The 25,461-nt window shown below is 37.1% G+C and overlaps 1 protein-coding gene across 2 annotated transcripts in view; it reads left to right on the top strand.

Moving 5' to 3' along the window:
- PDS5A (PDS5 cohesin associated factor A) overlaps positions 1-25,461 on the top strand; it is an 85,158-nt gene extending 59,697 nt beyond the window's left edge. The window contains exons 18-33 of one of the 2 annotated variants that reach the window (XM_054065215.1): positions 112-217; positions 1,679-1,839; positions 5,666-5,789; positions 6,989-7,147; positions 7,825-7,893; positions 8,548-8,684; positions 9,400-9,523; positions 9,757-9,961; positions 10,470-10,584; positions 13,701-13,833; positions 14,476-14,595; positions 15,698-15,760; positions 18,868-19,013; positions 20,251-20,356; positions 23,050-23,402; positions 25,221-25,461. In XM_054065215.1, coding sequence (XP_053921190.1) covers positions 112-217; positions 1,679-1,839; positions 5,666-5,789; positions 6,989-7,147; positions 7,825-7,893; positions 8,548-8,684; positions 9,400-9,523; positions 9,757-9,961; positions 10,470-10,584; positions 13,701-13,833; positions 14,476-14,595; positions 15,698-15,760; positions 18,868-19,013; positions 20,251-20,356; positions 23,050-23,402; positions 25,221-25,224 — 2,125 coding nt within the window. In that variant the 3' untranslated portion in view covers positions 25,225-25,461. The other variant, XM_054065216.1, reaches the window with a different exon arrangement.

The following is a 25,461-nucleotide window of genomic DNA, read 5'->3' as shown; positions in this document are numbered from 1 at the left end:
TATTGCCTTCCCTTTAGTTATCAAAAACAAGTAACCTTGCTGATATGTCCAACCTTTAACATTGTACATTGTCACATTAATTTTTTTTTCTTTTTGTATCTCTTATTTCAGTGCACTAGTAAAATTAATGAATAAATCCATAGAGGGGACAGCTGACGATGAAGAGGAGGGTGTAAGTCCTGATACTGCTATACGTGCAGGACTTGAACTTCTCAAGGTAACCTATATTAATGCAGCTATAGTTTCTAGCAAAGGGGGCAAAAAGTGATATGACTAACGAATTCATGTTAGTGTGGTCTTAACAGTTATTATTTAGATAATTACTTTTTTAATGTATGAAAGTGGTTATTAATAGTTGGGAAAAGAATAATGAAAGAGATGGGGTTTTGGAAGAAATATGCTTCGAAAGGAATGCCAAGAGTTGAAATATGCACGTTAAAATAGAAAATGGTTTCTGCTTGGGGAAGTAATGTAGAAGAAAGTTGCGAAGCTTGAATTGAGAGAAAGAGAAATGGGAAAACTTTGAGAGGCACGCTCTGTGAGGCCTGTGTGATACTAGAAGGAAAATAAGTAACAAACTCAAGAGCCAAGTTATGTAGGGAGGGACAGAAGTGCTTGTGTTCTCAGTGGTAATGAGAAGTGGCTGGAGGAGAAGGAAGGATTTGAAATCTCTAGAAGACATCTGTGAAGGGTTTGGCAGTTCACTAATGAGAATTTCTGTATATTATGAAGGGCAATATAAAATATAGCAGGGAACACAGGGGGGAGTTGCACAATTGAAGTGAGAGTTTTCAAAAATGTAAATGAACAATGTGGAGTTTATGGAGACGTATCACACCAGATTTGGTAATGGCAACCATGGCAGAAATAGTTATACAGAACAATGCGAGGAAGTAATGTCTGTTCGCTAATGCAGCTCAGCAAAGAAATCTCCCAGGATTGACGATTTTGTTGCTGTGACATAGATATCTCTGAGAATGTTATTTCATGCATTGGTACTCACACAAGCAGGCAACTCTGATCCAGGAAACTGGAACAAGATAAATCCCAAGAATAAACAGAACACATGCAGTTTTTCATTGTTCTCCTTGTCTTATGTTATTTGAACTTTACTGTGCTTACTATAGTTTTGCGTTGAGATAAACTTTTGTTCTCTCTTGTCCTGCCTTGAATCTCTGCATTTTTAGTTTCTTATTTGCCAATTCTCCTATTCAACAGAATATGTTATATTTAATTAGCTTTAGATTAAAAGGACAGTAATCTGTGTTTTGTTTGTAGGTATCTTAACCTTGATTTCTTTTCTGCTCAGGGACTATAGATTCTGGAGATATTAAGATTCCAGTTAAGTTGAAAAAAAGGTGTTCTTAGATTGGAATATGAATGAATACTCATGAATGAGTGTTCATTTTAATAAATATGTTCACATATTCAGGTAATGTAGCATCTTATAAAATATTTGGAGGAGGGGAAGACCTGAAGAACAAAGCATAGATAAATTTACTTGAAAATGCCTCTATCGCCTTCCTCAAAATGCAGTTATTGAATGTAATAATCTCATACAAGCCATGTAATAGCTACTTATGTTAATAGTAGTGCTCATAAACAGCAATAATTTTGGTTTTTCTGGTGACTCATTTACCATTAATAAATACTCCCTTGCTTTAATGTGTATCTACAGGTTCTGTCCTTTACACATCCTACCTCGTTCCACTCTGCAGAGACCTATGAGTCTCTGCTGCAGTGCCTCAGGATGGAAGATGATAAGGTAGCTGAGGCAGCCATACAGATTTTCAGAAACACAGGTCACAAAATAGAAACAGACCTGCCACAGATAAGATCGTGAGTGTATTTCTTTACATGCTGCTTTTCATACCTGGAATTGTGCTTCTTGATATTTTTTCCCAGTATGTTGAACTGAAAATTACTTTATAGTCTTGGAAATATGAAAAGCTTCTCTTCCATCCTTTTGTATTCCTTCAGTACCTTTCCATCTCTGTCTGTTCATTTTTATACTTTGTGACCTCACAATTTGTGTGTATTTATTGAAGATGTTAGGTACTATGTAAACACATTAAAACCAGTGTGTAGCATGTTTCCCAGGTTACAAAATAAGCAACAGCAGAACTGTGGTGAAGATGTAATTCCTTGGCGTTGTTTCTGCTCATATCTGTCCTTCACAAAATTTTTCTATCTTTTTGAGGAATGAGAATATAATCTGTGACGGTTAATAGTTCTGTTTGTTATGAAACAAGTTGGGAAACAAAATCCAAAAGCAAGCATGGATTTCTGACAAAGAATAATAGGCTATCTATGAGTTATCATTATGTAATTCATGCTTTATCTGCTGATCAAAACTGCATAATCTAGGTATTCACAAACTATTTAAAACTTTGTGGGTAACGACAAAAATCTTAAAATTAGGCTGTTGGTGACTAACTAGACCAGATTATAAAGCACAGGTTTCAAGTTCTCATATGTTGAAGTAACATCTCTGGTATTGCCACGCTAAAATGCGTACCAACGTACACCTTAAGTTCTCAGTGAATTGAAGATGCAACCACGGTGATTGTTATGGATTTGAGTCAGATTTTGAGCAAAAGAAATATGTTACACGTTCACGTATTAGAGGCCTTTTGAGACATTTGTAGGGGTTAAGAGATAGGAAAGCTCAGCAATCCCCATTGTCCATATAGTTCTCAGTACAGTCCCCATTCTCTATAGTTCCCTACCAGAGTTTAGTGAAAACTATGTATTGCTGGAGTACATTGTCTTCTGTCAAAGGAGCTGGTGTTGCTGGCATTTGTTTTGGCTTTATGCCTTAGCTAAGTATTGCTGAAGTACCATCTGGGCAGTTTCAAATAACTTTAAAATGTAACTGTCAAAATGGAAGTCTAGCCTTTGGTATGGTTTGCAAGCAAGTCAGGTTAACTTTCTGATAGCCAAAACCAGGTTAGTGTTTACACTGACACAAGGGAAAAGAAGTCTGAGGACAAGTAGATATTCTAGACTTCATGTTCTCAGAAGTCTTTATCACAGACAAAACATTTGGTATTATCAGCGAGATAGTTTGTTTGAAGTGGCCTGTTTTTTTAAAAAGAGCACTTCATGAGCAGACTGCCTGTCCTTTGAAGTAGCGTTCACCACCAGCAGCCCAAGTTCTTCCTTGTACGGGAAATGAATAGGTTTGTGCATCAGTTCATGGGCAAGGACTATGGTGTGACTCTGTATTCTGATGGAAGCATTGGCCTTGCTCAAAGAGCCTCTGTACTACCTGTAGATGGGCACAACATTAGCCAACCTCAAAAAAAAAAAAAAATGATAAAACCCATCTACAAGAAGGGCTGCAGGGAGGATCCGGGGAACTACAGGCCTGTCAGTCTGACCTCAGTGCTGGGGAAAGTCATGGAATAGGTAATCTTGAGTGCTATCATGAAGCACATGCAAGAGAACCGGGTGATCAGGCCCAGTCAACACGGGTTTACAAAAGGCAGATCTTGCCAAACTAACCTGATCACCTTCTATGACAAAATGACTCAACTACTGCATGGGGGAAAGGCTGTGGATGTAGTCTTCTTGAACTTCATTAAAGCCTTTGACACAGTTTCTCGCAGCATTCTGCTTCAGAAAGTGTCAGCCTCTGGCCTGGACAGGCGCACACTCTCCTAGGTTGAAAACTGGTTGGATGTCTGGGCCCAGAGAGTGGTGGTCAATGGAGTTAACTCCAGCTAGAGGCCAGTCACAAGTGGGGTTCCTTAGGGCTCGGTACTGGGTCCAGCCCCTGTTCAATGTCTTTATCAATGACCTGGATGAAGGCATTGAGTGCACCCACAGCAGGTTTGCGGATGACACTAAGCTGGGTGGAAGTGTGGATCTGCTGGAGGGTAGGGAGGCTCTGCAAAGGCATCTTAACAGGCTGGACCACTGGGCTGAGGCCAACGGCATGAGGTTTAACAAGGCCAAATGCCGGGTCCTGCACTGGGCCCCTCACCACAAGAAGGATGTTGAGGCTCTGGAGCGTGTCCAGAGAAGAGCAACGAAGCTGGTGAGGGGGCTGGAGAACAGGTCTTATGAGGAGTGGCTGAGAGAGCTGGGGTTGTTTAGCCTGGAGAAGAGGAGGCTGAGGGGAGACCTTGTTATTCTCTACAGCTACCTGAAAGGAGGTTGTGGAGAGGAGGGAGCTGGCCTTTTCTCCCAAGTGACTGAGGACAGGACAAGGGGGAATGGCCACAAGCTCTGCCAGGGGAGGTTCAGGCTGGATATCAGAAAAAAATTCTTCACAGAAAGAGTCATCGGGCACTGGAACAGGCTGCCCAGGGAGGTGGTCAAGTCACCTTCCCTGGCGGTGTTTAAGGAATGGGTGGATGAAGTGCTTAGGGACAGGGTTTAAGGGAGTGTTAGGAATGGTTGGACTCGATGATCCAGTGGGTCCTTTCCAACCTGGTGATTCTATGATTCTATGTAAACTTGCATGTGTGAACATGTGAAGGTGCATGTAAATGTATCAGGTTTCACCTTTTGCAGATTTGTGTCAGCTGGGGTGTGATGAGTAACTGCCACACTGACGCCTGGTAATGTGCACGTGCTTATACTGTGAAAACTGTCAGACATTGAAGCTTATTTTAAGCTGCAGGTTTTATGAATTCTTTGCTATTTTGGTACTTATTTAATCCAACTTGTAGAGTCTTACCAGGTTTGAGAGGAGAGATTTTCCTACTTCTGCGTACTATTAACATTTTTCTAAGGATCTTTTTGTTTTGGGGTTTTATGTGTGTTGTGTAAGGAATGTGTTTCAGACTTCACTCTTCTAACCTCACAAGCTCTTCCTTCCACCTCTTGTTACTGATTTTGATTATATAGAATGTGCCAGTGAAGGCTGAGTGCTAAATAATCCATATACTGAATGTTGTATTGTTACTGAGCCTTTCAAGAAAGGAGGAGGTTTTTTATTTTTTAGAAGTTTGTGTCAGGCACTTTCCGGGCAATTTTGTTTTCTCGTGCTGGTTGCTGGGTGAGTTGTATGGGAAATCTCAGGTGATGGGGTCTCAGGTGATACAGGCCTGCTTTCAGCACTTTCTCAGGGGTGTAATTGAACAGCCTGAGCAACTTCAGTTTGGTCTCTCGAGTAGTTCCTGCCTTGCTCTTTCCTTTGGTGGCTTCTGGTTAGCAGATGGATTTCAGAGTTCTAAAAGCAAAAGCTGAGAACAAAACAGTTTTTCACTTAAATATACATTGCAATTAAAGACCAAAGTTAAAGTAGTAAGGGCCTGTAAGCACACTAATTTTTAATGGTTATCTCATAAATTTTCTTCAACTCTGTCACTTCCAAGCTTGGATAACAAATCCAGGAATTTACCTTAGCTGAACCTGTCAGATTCCTCCCACTTTGTATGTGGTTTCCTAAACAGCCTTATTTTGATCGTTGTTTTCTTTCATGTTTGATTTATTCCCTGCAGGCTTTTTTCTGCTTAACTGTGTCAGATACTCAACAAGTATTACTAAATACAGTTCCATCTTGCTTTTCACTTTATGATTGTGATCTTTCCTGAATAGACTTAAAAGGAATGCTTGATTTATCAGACTGAGAGGATAGATTTGTATAGATGAAGAGCTTTATTTTTTGTAGATTGCAAATTGCATTTTGAACCATTTTGTTTAATGTTCACAGAACGCTAATTCCGATTTTGCATCAGAAAGCAAAAAGAGGTACTCCTCATCAGGCAAAACAAGCTGTTCACTGTATACATGCCATATTTTCAAATAAAGAAGTGCAGCTTGCACAGATCTTTGAGGTATGTCTTGTTTTTAAGATTTGTTTCTGTTCTTCGTAATTGATACTGGTAAATACCATTAATTTATTAACAGATAACAATTTGTGAGGTCAGGAAGCCCATAGATGCATGGTAGTCGAGATAAATTATTTATTTTACAGTAGCAAATTGCTAATGTTTGTTTCTTACAGTCATTATTTTATAATATTCTGATGCCTGATAGATAAGGTACTCCTTTTTGTCTACAAAAAGGAAAAGTCGGGGGAAAAATAAACTAAGTATGCTGGAATGATACAACTAAATACCATGAGGACACATTTAGCAGGTACCTAAATGAGAGATAATGTCATCTGCTTTCAAACTGTTTTAAATTACCATCCTTTTAAGGTCTTTGCACATACAGCACTTTCTCACTGAGGATGTTAGTGTAGAACAACTACTTGATTATAAGCTCAGACACTAGCTTACTGCTCACTTGCTACTTGCTTAGACAAATTGTAAAGCAAAAAGTCATCTTATGTGGGGCAGAGAGGTTATTACTTTCCACTGTAATCTCTTAAATAATAACATTATTAATCTGCACGTGTAAAATATCTTAGGTTCTTAATCTTGGCTGTCTTTGAACCTATGCATAATTCAGAAGTGTAAAAAGTTTTGAATTAAGCTTACAGAGTTTGATCTCTGCTTGGACTTCTGTGAGAGCACGTTCCCTCACTAATAGCAGAATACAGTGTGAGGGTGCTAGGTGTTAGAACATCACAGAATTACCCTGATGACTGTTACCTGGAGGGGAAATACTGATCGCTTGATAGAAATGTCCCTGGTGTTTCCAAGTTTTTTTTCCCTGCCATTATGTTCTGCCATTTGCAGTTACAATTCAGATTTCTGCAACTCCTGAATAGAATTCAGTTTTTTCCCATGTCTCCTAGGTTTGAATTCCTGTTGAAACAGGAAGAGAATATGAAATTTGTTCTGCCCTTATCTCACGTATAATTGTTGGTTACACTTTTCATTTGGAAAGCACATTTGAGAAAGAATTTTGATTTGCTAACTTTATTAATTGGAAAATGGAAATTATTATTAATGGAAATTATTATTAATGGAAAAGCTATGAAAGTAATCAGTAATCCACCAATAAAATTATTTTTATGCATGCTGGCTTACTTATCTGTAGTTAGGTTGTAAAATTCTTTTTTTCTTTTTTCGTCTTTCTCCCTCAGCCTCTTAGTAGAAGTTTGAATGCCGATGTACCAGAACAACTTATAACTCCATTAGTCTCATTGGGTCATATTTCTATGTTGGCTCCAGACCAATTTGCTTCTCCAATGAAATCTGTTGTTGCAAATTTCATTGTGAAAGATCTCCTAATGAATGATAGGGTAAGTCTTGCTAAGTCCTTACTGTTCTGTTTGCCTGTTGTTAACTCTGTGGGAAGTAGAGCTTGTTGTGGGGGGTTTTTTTGGGTTTTTTTGGGGGTTTTTTTTGGTGTTTTTTTGGGTTTTTTTTGGTTTTTGGGTTTTTGTTTTTTTTTTTTTTTTTTTTTTTAATGGATCAATACAGAAATGTTGCATAAATGGGTAGTACAATGATCATAGACTCATAGAATTAGGTTGGAAGGGACCTTAAACATTATCTAGTTCCAACCGCCCTGCAATGAGCAGGGACACCTCCCAGTAAATCAGGCTGCACAAGGCCCCATCCAAGCTGGCCTTGAACACCTCCAGGGATGAGGCATCCACAACTTCCCTGGGTAACCTGTGCCAGTGCCTCACCACTGTCATCATGAAGAAATTCCTCCTTATGTCTAGTGTAAATCTGCCCCCTCCAGTTTATACCCATTGCCTCTAGTCCTATCACTACAAGCCTTTGGGAACAGTCCCTCCCCAGAGCTCTTGTAGGCCCCCTTCAGGTATTGGAAGGTCACTGATATTGCTTTATAAAAGAAAAGAAAAAAAATGTGTGAAAGAAAGCTCAGTCCATGACTTCTTTTGCATTTTTATCTCTACATTTTCTGTATGGATTGTACCAGTTCTTCAATTTACATTAATATCTGTAGTCAACAGGTGAGAAAAATGGAAAATTGTGGTCTCCAGATGAAGAAGTTTCTCCAGAAGTACTAGCAAAGGTGAGTGATCTTCTGTCAGTAATAACGTGTATATTTGAGATTAAAACATTACTTTTTCCCAAGTTGTACAATGGAGAGTATTACAATAAATCCCTTTGAATACTTTTGTATTAGTGTTCTTAGAGTTGCTGTGGGTTATACACACAATTATAGAACTGGTGGAAACTGTACAGTGTGGTGTCTTCATTTAGTGATATTAATTATGCTGAATGTTGAGAAAATGATAGATTCTGAAGTTTTAGTTTTCCTTGAAAGAAAGGTAATTTGATTTTGCTGACTGTAGACAGATTTGAAATAGAGAGCTTGATGAATTTTATTCATTCGTCTTTATAGGCTGTTTACTTGTGAATCTAATTATGACCATTTCTAGAAATGTTTATCTAGTTACTCTTATTTTTAGTTATGTAGCAAGTATCCTGCATCATCTAGATACACTTGTGAGAAGACTCTGAACCATAGTTGAAATGTCCTGATGTCACAAAGGCTGCTACTCCCTCAATCTGTCAATATTTACTGCTTAGTTCTGTTGCTTTTAAAAATACATCAGCTCTAATAAATGGGAGTCTGTGGAGATTTCAGTTTGACAGCAGTAGGTTTTAGTGCCTTATCAACTTTAGGAAGTAAGTTCCTTGTTTATTTGTCTGTGTTTGGTAGGTGCAAGCAATTAAACTTTTGGTACGCTGGCTGTTGGGTATGAAAAACAACCAGTCAAAATCTGCAAATTCCACACTCCGGTTATTATCAGCTATGCTCGTCAGTGAAGGAGACTTGACAGAACAGAAGCGAATCAGGTCAGATTTTATTCCTTTCAGGCTTCCATCAATTTTGTAACAGAATTTCAAAGAATATTAATTGGTTTAGAGCTTTGTTTAGAATTTCAGTGTAAGCACAGTGTTGGCTCATGGGATGATAGAAAATGGATCTGACTGGAGTTCTAATTTTAAGAGTAGAATGGCAAGTATAAAGATATGCTTGATACTCCCACTGTCTTCTGTCTTGTCATTTACTAATAGTCTAGCTCAGAACTCTGTAGATGTCTTGATAATAAAAGATATTCTGGAGAGTAAAAGACCTGCAGGAATGTCTTTGAAAACGACAGAGTGATGAGATTTATCACATGTAGGGTTTGGGTGATCTTGGGTGTAGCTTCTTCATTCCAACAGTGAAGTAACTTTGCACATCATCTTCATTCTGAGAAGTGAAGGAGGGAAATAGAAAATATGTGGCAAAATTTTTCCTTTCAACAGTGATATGTAACAAGATATTTGACTCCTCATTTCACAATTTTACTGGAATTAAGTTCTTTGTGGGGAAAACAGCCTTATTTTCGCAAATTTGATTGGGTTAATTTAGCTTGATCTGAAGCTATGGAACTATCATCTGATCTGAGAGAGAAAAACCTTAATTGCTCATTGATCTTGTAAAAAGAAGTAGTAATCTTGACATGTAAGTAATTTAAGAACATTTGTGAGTTTTGCTTTTTTTTCCTCTCTCATGTTTGTATAGTAAATCGGATATGTCTCGACTGCGATTAGCCGCTGGTAGTGCAATAATGAAGCTTGCACAGGAACCCTGTTACCATGAAATAATTACCCCAGAACAGTTCCAGCTCTGTGCACTTGTCATTAATGTAAGTAACTGCATTTGAATTGAAGCAACATTTAATTAATTGAGCTTAGAGTTCTTAGCTCTCTGAGCTTTTGTTGCTGGTACATTATTTTCTGTTTCTTATAGCAGCTTTCAGAAGAATTTTTGAAATTTCAAATATTTATCTTGCTGCAGTTGTTGATATTTTTAAAATGTCTGCTTGTAATAAAGACCAAGATTTTCATGGTTACACCATTATGTTTTATGTCGCTGTAGGATGAGTGCTACCAAGTGAGGCAGATATTTGCCCAGAAACTGCATAAGGCACTTGTGAAATTACTCCTTCCTTTGGAATATATGGCAATCTTTGCTTTGTGTGCCAAAGACCCTGTGAAAGAGAGAAGAGCACATGCCAGACAGTGCTTACTCAAAAACATCAGTATACGAAGAGAATATATTAAGCAGAATCCTATGGCTAATGGTTAGTATTTCAGTAGAATTGTTAAGAATGCAGTAGTCAAATACTAAATTGAAAGGAGTTATCATTAAAACCCTTTAAGGCAAATTGCTTTTTTAAAGGAACACTGGATAAGTCCAATTTGTTTCCTTGCCTTTGTATTAGATACATTCAAATCTATATTTCCTTATTTTAGCATTAGCATAAACTGTAAAATACTTATCTGTACATTTCTGAGAATTTATACATGTGAAATACAATGCTGTTTATTGTGGTAGTTATTTTGCTCAAAAAATAAGACTTTGTTTTCTGATATTTTAGGCTTTATGACCTGCAAAACTGCTTGATCTTACTTCAGGAAGTAGTGAAACTTGTTCATTTATTTTTAATGATGCATTAAAAGTAAAATCTGTAGGAAGAAAATGCAAGTCGAAATTTTACACTCCATATTTGAAGAAGTAATACTTCAAAAAAAGTGTTTCTTGTGATGCATGTGTGTGTGTAATATAGAGGTGGTTTGTTGTTACTTTAGAAAAATTGCTGTCCTTGCTGCCTGAATATGTGGTACCGTATATGATTCACTTACTGGCACATGATCCAGATTTCACAAAACCTCAGGATGTTGATCAGCTTCGTGATGTCAAAGAGTAAGTGTCCTATTATTCCAATATTGTTATATTGACAATTTTTCTGTGCTTAGAAAAAACTGTTTAGAAGGGGAACTCTTTGCTTTATTAACAGTATTTTGCAAAACGGTAGTCTTGGAAATTTGTAACACTTTAACCAAAGGAAAAAAGGCATCAACAGCTGCTTAGCAGTGAAAGCCCAAATGGTACCCTGTAGGTCACGCCATAATGTCCCAAATTAGTGAGTTGTCTAAGCTTCTTTAAAATGAAGTAGTGATTTTGGATTCTTATATTTGTGTCTAGGAATATCTGTAAAATTTCTCAACACGCATAGGAGATGCCATGTAATACCAGTTTAAATATTTTTTAACTTATAAAATAATTTAGCTTCTCCAAGACACTAAAACATTATGGCACTGATTCTGCTTCACTGGAAACTTATTTTAAAAAAAAAAATCTTTATTTTCTTTTTTACTCTATGCAAACCTACTAGAATTCACACTAAGTTGGCTGCTGATTTATCATTTGCACTCCGTGTCTGCAGTGGCAACTTACTGCTTTCTAATGTATTCAGCACAGATTATTGTATACAGGTCTGTCATACAGAAGCTCGTTTTATAGCATTTCCAGTTTGAGGCCTTCTTGTAGGTATCTTTCATACCTTAAGTATAATTTTTGTATTCTTTTGTCTTGTAACCGATTTTTAAAAATAGTTAAATTTTAATACTTTCAAAAAGTTGTTAAAGCATGTGTGTTGTCCTCTCCCAGCTTTAGTTCTAGTGTTTTGTTTATTTCTTGTATTTATTTTTGGTGGAACTGTGAGCTAAGTTGGTTTAGTATTACAAAGGCACTTATAACCACATGCTACAATATATATCATCAGAAAAGCAGTTAATTCTTTGCATCAGTAGGCCAGTCTGCATCTTAATTCTTTTTGCAGCTTCACCTGTGAGAGTCCAAGTCTGTTCTTTAAATGAAAAATTTACCTTTGTTCTGATTTTTTTGAGTTAATTGACTCACACCTGGTCAGAATGTGGAGTCAGTGAAGATTTCTTATCTAATCATCAAGCCTACATTTTGTCCCAGAACTCCATGTTCCTGGCAACAACTGAAAGCACTCTCCAGCCTATACTTTATCCAAAATGCATGGAACAAGTTTTAGTTCACAGTTGTTGAGTTAATATTTTCTCTGAGGAGTACTTTCTAGTGCACTGAGCTTTTTTGGGCACTCTTTGTATAGCTCTCCTTTGTTGTCAGATTTCCTCCCTCATGTTTGTCACAGGCTGGCTGAACTAGCCAGAGAGGATTTCTCCAAACAAAGAAATACTCTGTGCAGGAATTTTGGCAGGAATACTTCTCTGAAGAATCTCCTGAGATAAATACAAAACATTTTTCTCGTATAATATAATGCAGTATTTCTTTCGAGTTCTGAGAGTCATAGTGTTCACATTAAAGTGTTGACATAAATGCTTGCAAACTTGGAAAAGCAGGCCGGCAGCATATTTTGTAGTTGTCTCCCTAGTTTGTCTTGATTTTATGTGGCCTAAATACAGTCACGTAAAGTAAACACATTATTAGCAAGTTCCTTAACCATAATCTGTGATATTTAATCTTAGGAAGTTTTTTTAAGCTTACACTACAGAGGTATGTTTAGGCTTGAGTTTGTTTTTGTCTTGAGACAGTGAATTCACATTCCAAGAATACTGAAATGGATATAGAGAATGAACTTAATTTATGTGATTATGTTCCTCTAGGTGCATTTTTTTCCTACATGAAATCCCACTTTTGTTCTGGAAAGGTCTTGTTTAGGGTTGATAATGATTTAGTTAGTTAGTTGACTTAGTGAGGAAGTCAAGCAATTGAAGTTGACATGTTAACTGGAATTACCAGAGTAAAATTTATCCTCAGTAGTAATGTTTGGGCAACACAGCTTTTTTGAGAAGCTTGGTTGGTGTGGTATGTTATCAGTCTTGTATTCATCCAATTTAAGTTCTTGAGAATAGTGAGTAGATGGATGTAAAGGTATCTAACACATTTATTTACTTGATAGCTTTTGTAGCTGTTGGATCTAAGTCAGAATATAGATGTCTTGCTTTATTTGAACACCAGATAATCAATTAAGTGTTTTGATGGAGCACAGCCCTCTTTGAGTTTCTGAGAGAAATGTGCCTTCATCGTTTGCATCGCAATCTTTAATTTGTATCAGTTAAGAAGATCAGGGCTTATGTGGACAAGGAATTCTAATGTTCACTCATCCTGTTTTTCTGTTTTTTTTATTAGCCTCTTTCTACAAGATAGTCTCTGTTCCAGAGCTTCAGAATTAAATTAACTACTGGCAAACTCTGCACTTCTCAGACCCACCTATATGTCTTTCCCAAGTATTATTTTACCATATTATGGTTGTTGTTGACCTTCTAGCCATATATGGCTGTAAAGCTTGATAGCAAATGATAATGTGGATGAACTAGTTGTGCTTTATATAATAAAAAAATTCATAAAACAAACTTTAGTCAAAATATAATGAGTTCTCCCTATAAATAAACTAGATTTAAAGAAAGAAAATTGGGAAAGCTAATTCCACTATGTGTATCTGTAAGGATTTTTTTTACTCCCATATGGACCATTAGCAAGAATCTGATCTGTTCAGTTTTGGATCTCCTCTCCTATTTGAATTCCAGAATTAAACCACGTAGCATGGGTAGCTGTCCAGCAGGAGTGTGATTTGTTTAAGCATCTTTAAGTGTGGTCATGGTACATTGTTGATAGGAGCATAGACATAGCCCAAAGTAGTGATTACAGAATTTCATCTAGTTGATGGTAGCACTGGAACTCTTGATTCTGTTTTATTTGGAAGAGAAAAAAACTTGATTGGTTGGGCAGTGTTTACAGATGTAATAGAGAAACACACTAATTTGACAGATTTATTCCAGAGAGTACAATTAAGACTCTGTTTTAAAGGTCTAGACTCAGTTTACACCTTGGATGATGTTACTTGTTTATGATATCTTCAAGTCAGTTGTGGTTTCTTAAGGAAAAGCTAGTACAGCTGACAAACTTTTTTATGGCATTGCTAGATGTGAGAGCTGCAGTATAAAAGCTGGAATGTAAATTGCTTGTGGTTTAATGTCTTTTTACAGGTGCCTGTGGTTCATGCTTGAAGTTTTAATGACAAAGAATGAGAACAATAGTCATGCTTTCATGAAAAAGATGGCAGAAAACATCAAGCTTACCCGAGATGCTCAGTCTCCGGATGAGCCAAAGGCAAATGAAGTAAGAAATGCAGTTCAGATAAGTGTTGGGTGATGGGCTGAGAGTTCCACAAGCAGTTGGTGAACAGGATTTGCAGGAAATCTGAAAGCACTAACTTAGACATATTTATGGTCTTTTTAGAGAGCGTTAATTGCGAGCATTGTGTGTATGTTGCCAATCTCATTCTCTCAGAACCTTGGTGACCTTATCCAGCACACAATACCTAATGAAGTTAATGAACAAAATTTGTTAAATGCTCCAGTTAATGCCTGCCTGCCTTATTTTAACTTATACTGCCTGGTTTCCCAACGTAAGTACCTTCTGCTGCTGGGGGAAATACCGTGTTATATGGCTAATGTTAAGCCTATTAGTTTCTAGCACAGATGAAAAGCAATTTATGGTGATTTGATTGAGGAAGAGCTTCTGTTGCATAGCATAGGCATGTGAAGTGTTACTATTTTTTTTAAATAGTATCATATGAAAAATGTGGACCTCTGTCTGTGTTTGAAGAGCCAACAGTATGGTTGATGACATCATTACAAAATACATCTTTAGTGGTGGTTATTTTAATACATTGATTAAACTTTTTAAAGAACTGCATTCTCTGTGCACTGTAAAAAACTGGAAGTAATTCCTAAAGCATGATTTTCTTTTTTCCTTCAGAAACTTTATACAGTATGTGATGTAGCACTGTGTGTCATCAACAGCAAAAGTGCTTTGTGCAATGCAGATTCACCGAAGGATCCTGTATTGCCAACCAAATTTTTTACACAGCCTGAAAAGGTAAATTTATTAATTTAATTTCCAAATCAGTAAGGGAAAATACCTTATGATTTTTATAATCGAGATCTGGTTATCTCCGTAACATAATACTGTAAGTGGGAAAATGCATGTATTTTGTCCTCAACGATTAAATTTTTTAACATGTGCCAGAAATGTTTTTAACTAGATGAGAGCTTATTAGAATAAATATTGATGTGTTAGCATGCATTGCTAGATCATTTCATCAAAGTGTTTTACAAGTACATCTGGATGTCTGAAAATACATGTGCATCCTGACTGTATATCACAACTACAATTCAAAGCAGACAAAACAGAAAAAAGAGATTTTTTTTATATCATCGATGGTATGTTTAGATCTGTCAGTAGCTGTTTGGCTATTTTGCTTGCTGTGCAATTTGGTCCTCTTCCTGCCTGGTAATAGTCTTGCTGATTACAGCTCTGCTGTCAGCAATGGCACCACTGTTCTTTGAGAGGCACACTTCTAAAAAGTGTAAGTGGAACCAAAGTAATTCTCTGGACTGGACCTAATGTTTTGGTTGTACTGTAAAATGCATTTCATTTTCCAGTCTTAGTCTGATAATTAAAGGCCTTTGGAGAGTCTTCTTATGGAAAATTTAGTTGGCTTATTAAACTATATGAAGTGGCAGGTGCCATGGTGACAGGGAGCTGGTGTCTGTGGTAGCCACCTGCATTCAGATTTAGTACTTCGGTCTTTGTAAACTGTGCTTGGACTGACAAAAGTAGCAACTTTTCAGCTTGTTTAGAGAAATGGCACCTCTTTTCCTGTCTTTGGACTTCTCATTAAAAAGATGCAAGTGAAAAAATAGGAAGAGCAGTTTTGCTTCATTTCAAATGATCCACGTAATTCAAGAAGGAAAAATGTTAATCCCAACTTCACCTATGGCATTCAGTAATGCTCGCTACAAATCTCCTTCAAAATACTAGTTTGACCAATCTTTATTATTTGTCTGCAGATTGCATGATGTGAAACACCTATCGTGCTTGATAGTAGTATCTAATTTGAGAGGTCAGCCATAGAAAAAAGCCAGCAGCAAGACTGAGAGATCAAACACAAACTGATTTTTATTTTATTTTTTTACAGGACTTCTGCAATGACAGGAATTACATTTCAGAGGAGACAAGGGTTCTTCTTTTGACAGGAAAGGTACCGTATTTTGACAAGTTATGATTCTTTGAATATTACTTGTGATTTTTTCTAAAATGTCTTGGACTGCGGTAGTTCAAAAATTATACTAAGGGTTTGTGCACAGTAATCTGTGATTCCTTTATTTGATGGCATAATTAATGCCTTTAATGTACTGCCTGGTGAGTACACAACACCAAGACTTACCTGTGTGGTGAGGCGTAGGTTCTTGATTACTTATTTGAAAAACTGTAGTTACGGATTTTTCCTTTGTTCACGTGTGTGGCGTAAATTTACAATGCAGATACTTAATTGTGATACCACTAGTTTTAAGTTTTACATCTTAATATTTTAAAATAGCTGATAATGCTGTTAAATGCTTACACTCTTTCGACTTCCTTGGGATTCTGAAACTGTTTCCTACGTTCTGCTTAAATTACGTTGGAATGCATTTTAGTCTGGCTCAAAAAATTAGGGTTGTGAGGGGTTTTTTTTAATTGAGCTCAGTGGAACAATGCTGGCTGACCTGTGAAGTACGAAAATCCTGAAACAGTATAAATCATGTTTTTAATATAAATTTCATATGCATTTATTAATTTAATGTTCTGTGTTCCATGAACTGTTAACCACGTTAGTTTCTGACATCTTCAGTTAAAGCAGAACTTTGTGGTAATTGTTCATTCTAAAGGTAGAGACAAATGATCCCTCTGTAAATAGCCATTAAGCATTTAAAGTTGCTGCTTCTCACACTGATTTTTTCATTTATACAATAAGTTTCCACTACCAGAGCAGTTCATGTGTGTGAGGTTTGCTCAGCTGGCAGAAACCTGCCTCTCCTTGCTTTGTGTTTCCTTTGTGACACCAGCCTTGATGCTATTTAGTGAGCTGGGCCAGTGTTACGTTAGCAAGAGGAGGAGACAGACAGCAGAGCACCTTCAGTGGCTTTAAGCTGCACCGGGAGAGGTTTGGATTAGACAAAAGGAAAAATTTCTTCACCAGACGGGCTATCGGGCACTGAAACAGGCTGCCCGGGGAGGTGGCTGAGTCGCCATCCGTGGAGGTATTTAAAAGACAGGTAGACAAAGCACTTAGGGGTATGATTTGGTAGGGACAGGTATAGTTAGACTTGATGATCTCAAAGGTCTTTTCCAAGCCTGTGATTCTATGATTCTGTGATTTTTCAGCAGCAGCCAGTACCAGACTAGTGCTGTAAGTATCCTCAGAAAAGTATATGTGTCTGCTGCTGGAATTGTTTCACCTTTCATGGCATTCATGTGTAATTAGTGAATTATTTGTAACTTTGAAGCAAGTTTAGTTGGTTGTATAAACTTAGTACATTTCTCTTTTGATAAGGCATTTGGCCATTTAGAGAAAAGCTATGTCTTAACTATACATCTTAATTGCTTATTTAAAATAGCCTTTTCGCATGCATTCTGTTAAAATATGGGGAGGGAGGATATACACTATCAAGCTAGTATTATTTAGGTAATTTTCACTGTTCTGGGAAAATGGACATTTATTCTGTGCTCTAATAGAATGCACAAACACTTGCTCCTTTTCCTATCTACTTGCAATTTTGAAAACAAGGATGTATAAGGATATCCCACTGACTCAGACCAATGGTCCTTTGGGCCCTTCCAGAGGAACCAAATGACAGGATTAGGGAGAGCATGCAAATCTAGCCACCTTCTGCAGTACATTCCCCTTCTTGCTCTTCAGTTTTTAAAATTTGTCTGGTGGAATGCTAGACTCTGCATCTGTGCCTGTTGGTTTTGATATGGAGGATATGGAGCTGGATATGGAGAAGGATATGGAGCTATTGGGAACAGGTCCAGAGGAGGGCTGCAAAGATGATTGGAGGGCTGGAGCAACTTCCCTACGAGGACAGGCTGAGAGAGTTGGGCTTGTTCAGTCTGGAGAAGAGAAGGCTCAGAGGAGATCTTATAGTGACTTTCCAGTACCTGAAGGGGGCCTACAGGAAAGCTGGGGAGGGGCTATTCATAAAGGCTTGTGGTGATAGGACAAGGGGGAAAGGTACAAACTGGAGAGTGGCAGATTTAGACTGGACATTAGGAAGAATTTCTTCACCATGAGAGTGGTGAGACACTGGAACAGGTTGCCCAGGGAAGTTGTGGCTGCCCCATCCCTGGAGGTGTTCAAGGCCAGGTTGGATGGGGCCTTGGGCAGCCTGATCTAGTGGGATGTCCCTGCCTATGGCAGGGGTGTTGGAAATAGATGATCTTTAAGGTCCCTTCCAACCCAAACCATTCTATGATTCTATGATATCTGCTTATGAACTTGTTCACCAGTTTGCTCTAGTTTTGAACCTCCCAATGCTCTGCCTTCACAGTCTCTTGTGGCAGTAGGTGCCAGGAATTTGCAAACTACTGGTTGTGCAGAAGCACCTTCTTTTCTCTCAGTACTTTTCTTTCTCCTGTTAGTAGTACCAGATGCTTCCTACTTTTTATAAAATACTCAGTAAATAGAGGAAAAATAAACCTGGTCTCTGAGAAGATGTAAAATTACATTAAGAATGTGACATACCTCTTACGAAAACTTCCTTGAGACGAAACCTCCAGAGACAAAATAGAAAACTGCCTACTGTCTACCAAGGATGACCAAATCAGTTAGCAGATGCAAGCCGTAGCAAGATCAAAAGCACCATCACTGCATCAGGGAACGACAGAATAGATAGGTAGTGCTGCGTTACACTGCATTTTCTGTGTCCTGAGTATATACATTTTCTGCTGTTGCAGTTGACCTAGTTCTGCATTACGTTTTGGAAAACCTTTCCCGAAGATCCTTTGCTGTGCAAATAAAGGATGTTGACACACCCTTTTCCATCCTCTAATGTTATCTAACGTTCTGAGTTTCATTGGGACTTCTCTACCCTCCCTTCAAAGTGTGAGAGAAAGCAAGGCAATTGATGAAGTGCAGTTAAATGATGAGAAATAAAAGTAGGATAGACAGTGTCTTTTAAGTGAAGATGAGGTCTGTAGCTCTAAACTGATGGCATCATGATTGAGCCTGCTAATCCAGAAAAGTATTTTAAAATACTCAAGAAAATATTTTACAAATTAAATACATATATGAAGTTTCTACTTTTAAGATTAAACATTTTCTTTTAGCCAAAACCAACTGGTGTACTGGGTACAGTAAATAAACCATTATCTGCGGCTGGAAGGAGACCGTATATTAGAACTACAGGATCAGAGACTGGAAGCAATATCAGTGTAAACTCTGAGCTGAGCTCTTCTGCAGGAAACAGATCAAGGTACAGGAGTTTGAAATTTTTTTCATCAACTGTTTTTACTTCGTGTTCTCCAGTGTCCTTGCATGTTTTAGAACAGGACATGGGTTAGTGTGTGTGTGCTTGTGTGTTTGAAGAGTGTCTGTATTTTGGACAGTTTTTAAAAAATATAGTAGTTTCTTCATAGGTAAAATCTCAATCTCTGCTTTTTGTGTTGGTTTTTTTTTAGTAGGCAAAAATTCAGCATAGTGTTTCGGTGTGGTCTGTCTGTAATTGCATATAATACAACAGAAGAGACAGTATACTGTCTGAAATTTTGGTGGTTAATATTCATAGCATATTTACATCACAAAATATATTCATTGAAGAAACCAACCATAATTAATACTAAACAGATTTTGCAACTTACATATTTTTTATGCTTAATTTAGGATTAATCCTGATTGGTAACAGGACACATTTTTTAACTAGATGAAATGTTCCGACTTATTTAAGATTCAGAACAATTTAAAAGAGGTTTCTAAAGAGGACCAGGATCTTTGTGGAAAGATATAACATATAATTGTAATGCTTGGTTGATCTTCTTGTGTTATTTTTATGTGGATCCAGAGTTTTTAAATTCGTCATAGGTCTAGAGAAACAGTTTACTTTTTCAAATTTTTAGATTGTTTAATTTGTTTAGGACTTTATTCAGCTGGCTAAGATAAAGGGTTAAAAGAAGTAGAGAAAGTCAGCTGTAGTTGCTACATTTCGTAAGGCCAAAGGGAAGTATAACTGTTTAGAATTTGTTCTACAACTGTGAATCGTATATGCTGTAGTAATCGATTATTCTCTCAACGGTCTTGGTTTTAAAACCTTTTATATGTTTTTGGAAATTAACTTTATGTTTGAGCATTGCTGGTCTTTATTTTTCTTCACTACCTTTGCCAGTGTCAGCCTTTTCTATTGGGAAAAACAACACAGCCTTGTTTAGAGCCTTGATCTTAAGTTTGCAAAAAGAGTTACATGGCATTGTGTCTGTGATAAGAGATTTGGCTCAGTGACTAGCCAATCCCTTTCAGGCCTTTCCCAGTTCTGTGAAAGAAAACGTAAATGTGGACTCAGGCAAATTCAGCTCTTTTAAAAGTAGTTTATCTTGTCTGCATTGTTTGTTTGTTTGCTTTTTTAAATGAGGAGTTTGGGTGTTTCTAATAATTGCAAATGTTTTTCTTCTTCTGTTTTGCATATTTTGATTTTATTTTGTCTTCAAATATGCTACAAGGGAACAAAGTTCGGATATATCAGAAACTGGGGTCAGTGAAAATGATGAAAATCCTGTGAGGATTATTTCAGTCACACCAGCAAAGACAGAACCTGTGAAAAACAAGGTATGTCTAGGGATTTTATGTACTGTATCTCTGTAATTAACCTGCCATCGGGAGGTTATTCAATATACATCACTGTAGATGGTCTGTGAGGAACTGGCAATGTCCAATTTCATTTCATCTAGTTATATCACTTTCTTAGCCCAATAGAAGACCTCTTATTTTCAAAACTGCTGTTTATTTTATCCAGAACAGTAGAGCTCATGTGCTCAAAAATAGCACAGGTAAATCAGAAAGGACTTCCTTCTTTATGTCTACAATTCCAAAAATTTTCTACCTTTATTCTGTGCTTTCCAGTATAAACAGAGAGAGTGTTGACACCTGTAGCTTTAACTTGAAGATATTGCCAGGAATATTTCAAGTGATCCTCTGATAGGAAATAAATATCTAACTCTTGGATTATGTCACAACTGAAATATTCAAACTTTAAAGATCTTTAATGCTTTCCCCCTTTCGAGAGAGAAGGTTATGCATAAATAATAATGATTTTCTAACTTATAAAATAGCAATTGCATGAAGTTTAACAAAGATAAAAGTGAAGTCCTTCATCAGGGATAAATTATGCTCAAAAGCAGAAGTACAACACATTGATATCTGCCTGGCTGGGCTGTAGGTTGGCTGAGAAGGGTCTGGGGGACCATCCCAGTGAACAGCCAGCAGAGTGGGAGTGGGCAGTTTGCCTTGGCAGCAGTGAGGACAAGATGGATCCCTCACCTGTATCATGGGAGTATAGCCAGGATATTGAGGGATGTAATTTTTCTACCCTATTTGGCATTCATTAAGCCACGCTTAGAGTACTGTGTGCAGGGTACTGTGTCCTTCTCAGTACAAAACAGATATTGAAAAACTGGAGAGAGCTTTGCAGAGGCCACCAAGATGATAAAGGCTTGTAGAAGTTGTCATATGAAGAAAGGTTGAAAGTGTTAGGTTTGTTTAGCCTAGAGAAGAGAAGCCTTGGAGGGATCTAGTCAGTCTTTCAATATCTAGAAGGTATTTATGGAGAAGGTAGAAGTATTCTTTTCTCAAGGCTGCGTGGTGACAGGTAAAAAGGCTAAAGGTGGAATTTGCTTCAGGGCAAGGTCTATCTGGATAGATAGAAAAAAAAAGAAACAAATAAAAAAATATAAAAAAAAATAAAACAAAAAAGTTCTAACACCTACATTTTGGGGAAAATTGAATACTGGGGTAGGTTCCCAGGAAAGTTGTAGAATGTTTCTGTTCATAGCTTGGCTTATCAAGGGCTCTGGACAACCTCTGAGATCCTACTTCCAACAGAAGGTTTGACTAGATGATTTTCAAATGTCACTTTCAATATAGATAAGATTCTTAAATCATAATAGATTTTTGTAATGATGTAGGGATGCAGAGATGGTTCATGCTGTACACCTTTTAAGAAGTTCTGTGTCTACTGAATCTTTTTTGGTTATGTGAAATCAAGTATTTTAGATTTGTAGAATTGCATGGACGAATTATTTTAAAAGATAAGAAAAAACTAACATCCACATGATGTTCACACCCATGAGCTAATGAAGAAAGAAAAAAATCTTTCCCATATTTCAATGTATGGTTCATTTTTGTCCTCTTTTCCCCCAAAATACAGTACTTCTGAAAAGTTAGAGAAGTTAGGCAAAGCATGTGTGAAATAGATCTTCAAAATGCTAAGTTCTTGAAACCTGATTTTAGTTGAAGTTTTCAAAGATCTGTAAAATTCTTGGGGATAGAAGTAAATATCTGCTATGAAGCTGCTAGAACAGTAATAGGAATTACAGAGACTGCCTCACTTACTTAAATACTTTAATATTTAAGAAATAATGGTAGAATATTTAACAAAAAAACTCCTTGTTTCAGTCACAGCATTTATAATAGTGACTGGCCTTAATTGGTCTGTTTGAACTTGCTAAGTCTTCCTAGCCATACTTCAGTTCTCTTTTCTCTGCCCCCCCCCCCCCCCCCAACTGTTTTGGAAGCCAGTGTTCAAATGAAGGTCCATCATCCAGTTGCTTCCACTCTGTTTCCAAATGAATACTCCTCTGTGTAGAGACCACATTGCCACCAGCCTTTCTCTTTCACATACACAGACACTGCTTCATGAAATTTAATCATTTCCGTTACCTTGTTCAGTCTAATGAGAAGAACATTCAGCCATGATAAAGAGTTAACAAAGACAACAAATTTCATTTATGACTAGGTCTTACTTAACCCTTTTATTCCCTGCGAGACTTGCTTTTTTCCTTTTACTTATATTTAGGGTTTTAGTAATCCACACCTTTACCTTGGTCTCAGAATTTGCATATATTTAAGTAAATATCATTTGCTGTACCAGAATGATTACTCTTGCTGCCAAGTTCTCTCCTGTCATTTGGCAAAGAAGTACTAAAGGAGCTCGTCTAGAAGAATCATCATGGGATGAACTGAGAGTATTTGTCTTTCTGTAATCTCACTTTCAAGCAACTGAAAAATACATTGCATGCAGGTATTAACATTACATACTGTGTAGAAAATCCTTTTGCAAGGGTAATGCCTGAAATCCCATTTAGTAAAACTTTTTATTAGGTATAAGCCCATGTGATGTGTTCACAAGAATACTTGCTTTCTGTCTTATAAACTCTTGGTTTTGTCCGAGGGGGGGGTAACGGTTTGAGTTTGCCTTTGTGAGTCTTTTTCTTTCTTTCACATTCATGGCTTTTGTTCTCTAGGAGATTAATTCTGATCAGGCTACACAAGGAAACAGCACTGAACGTGGGAAAAAAAGAACAGCAACAGCAGCTGGAACTGAGAATATTCATCAAAAACCAGAAGAAAAAAATGTAGATGAAACAGGACCATCGCTCGCAGCAAAAACCAGGAGAGGGCGTCTACTCAAACCTGAACCTCAGGGTACCACTGCAAAAAATGAAGAAGCAAATAAACAACCTGTCAGAGGAAGGAAAAGGGCAGCAGGCAGTCAAGAAAGTCCAGGGAGTTTAGAGGCAGGTAACGCCAAAGCACCAAAACAGCAAGACACAGCAAAAAAGCCAGCAGCAGCACAGAGACAAATTGATCTACAAAGGTAAAAATAAATAAAGTACAGGGGGAGGGGAAAGGGAGCTTTCCTGTCTCAAGATAGAACCTGAATTTACAATTATAACAGAACTAGCATTGTTGAAGGGCAAAACTAAAGAACAATGATTTATGAACACCATGGTATAACATATATTGTGTTGTGTTCTGTTTTTCGAAGTAAGCGCCAGGGCAGCTGGACTTGGAGAAATGAATTTGTTTGGTCAGAACAGTATAATCTAACCTGTTTTCACCAAATTTTACTTTCTCTCTGTTGCATCCTGGTTTCCCTTACTAGCACTGTTATGTAAGAGAACTAAGAGTTGAGGTTGTTACAGTACATTCGTCAGTGCCAGGTACACGGGAATTCAAGTGCTCAGTTCTGCTTCTGTTCATTGATAACAAAGGCTTGAAAACTGACCATCTCGAATAAACAGAACAAATAGTAGTTTTAACTGTAATTCCTTTCTGATATCTTGGGTCTGTGCGTGCTCAATATTAACAGTATTTTAATATGTATTTTAAGTAAATCAAAAGAAGTATTTGGAACTGTGTAAACTACAAAAAAACTCTTGGATGATAATTTATTTTTCTGTACTCCTGTGTTTAAAAGTGTGGGGTTTTTTTTTCATTATAAGCAAACTATAAATGCACATAAAGGTCAAGAAATTGTTTTAGCTCAATCTGATACGATAACAGTTTTAATGCAGAAGTATCCAAAGTTGTAGAGAAATAAGATAAGGTCAGCAATCCAGTGTGCTGGAAGAAATCACAAATTAATCAAAAGGCAAAAAGAATGGTGCCTTTCTAGAGATTTTGTAAATTGGAGATCTTGCAGAGAACCTTGATAAAAAAAAATTACCTTTTCCTCTCGCAGCAAGGTTAATATTAATACACTAGTAAATTGTTGAGACTTTCATGAGAGTAATGTTTCTATACTGCCCCATAATGCTTGTTTTATGCATCAGATTTCTTCAAGTCTTCATAATAAATTGCACTATCCATAGCCTTTACTAAACTGCCTTTATCAGCTTCTTTAAAATAGGTAATACCCAGGTGTTTTCTTGGAAAAATTACCAAAACATTGTTAACGTTTTTCAGAAGCCAGGTGCTTGGAAGTGATGGAGATTCACTGTTGGAGATAGACTCAAGTCCAGAATATTCCCAAAATGCAATGGATCTGTTTAAGGCCTGTGGGAACAGCCAGGAAGATACTGAGGACACAGAGATAGCAGAGGGAGGCTTCCTTAAGGTCTAGCAGGCATCTTATATAGGACAATTTTGTATTTATTGTAGCTTATACAGTAAGGAATCAAAGGAATTTGTCTGTCATCTAGAAAAATGTATGTAAAAATAGCTGTGTCTTATAGGGATTTTTGCTTTTAAGTAGACACGTACAAGTTACTGTAAATATTTGAAAAACATTTGAAGTAGTGCTTGTTCTTAAGCGAGACAAGCTATTTTTATAAACCTGAGTAATTAAATACAGTTAATTAGAAACTTTCTTATTTTCTGATTCCAGTGAAAACTATGAATAAATGTATTTCTGTTCATACTGTAAAAACATTACTCAGTTATGGGTTCATTATTATTCAGCTTGTGTATTTCCAAGTGTGTTTATCAGGAAGTTGTGCTATGCAATAAGGAAATTCTTTTGTATCTTTTCAACAATAACATACTTGAATATAAGATGGAGTTGGAAGAATCGTAGTATAAAGAGTGTAAAAGCTAAAATGTAAATTATACAGATAGGATTTTTTATTCAGGATCGGTTGTGATTTCTATGTCCTTACAATTAACTTCTGTTTCCTTTTGTCCCCCCAACAAGGTAAAAAGAAAACTTGCTCAAAAAGGGAGGAAATTGAAGGCCAAATAAAGGCATGCTCCAAGCTTCTGCAAAAACTAGGATTCAGAAATTTCCTGTACAAGAACTGAAATTACTTCAAAACACACAGCTTTCAGCTCTGAAACCAGAAGGAAAACTATGCTTCCCTTTCACGTGAAATTAATCCTTCTCAATGGAAATGTAAAGCAGAAACTCTTGAGAAAGAGGCTAAAAGCATCTGTAC

This window comes from Cuculus canorus, chromosome 4, assembly GCF_017976375.1.
Source record: "Cuculus canorus isolate bCucCan1 chromosome 4, bCucCan1.pri, whole genome shotgun sequence".
Classification (NCBI taxonomy): Eukaryota; Metazoa; Chordata; class Aves; order Cuculiformes; family Cuculidae; genus Cuculus; species Cuculus canorus.
Note: the sequence above shows the minus strand (reverse complement) of the source record. Positions and strands in the feature narration are given on the sequence as shown.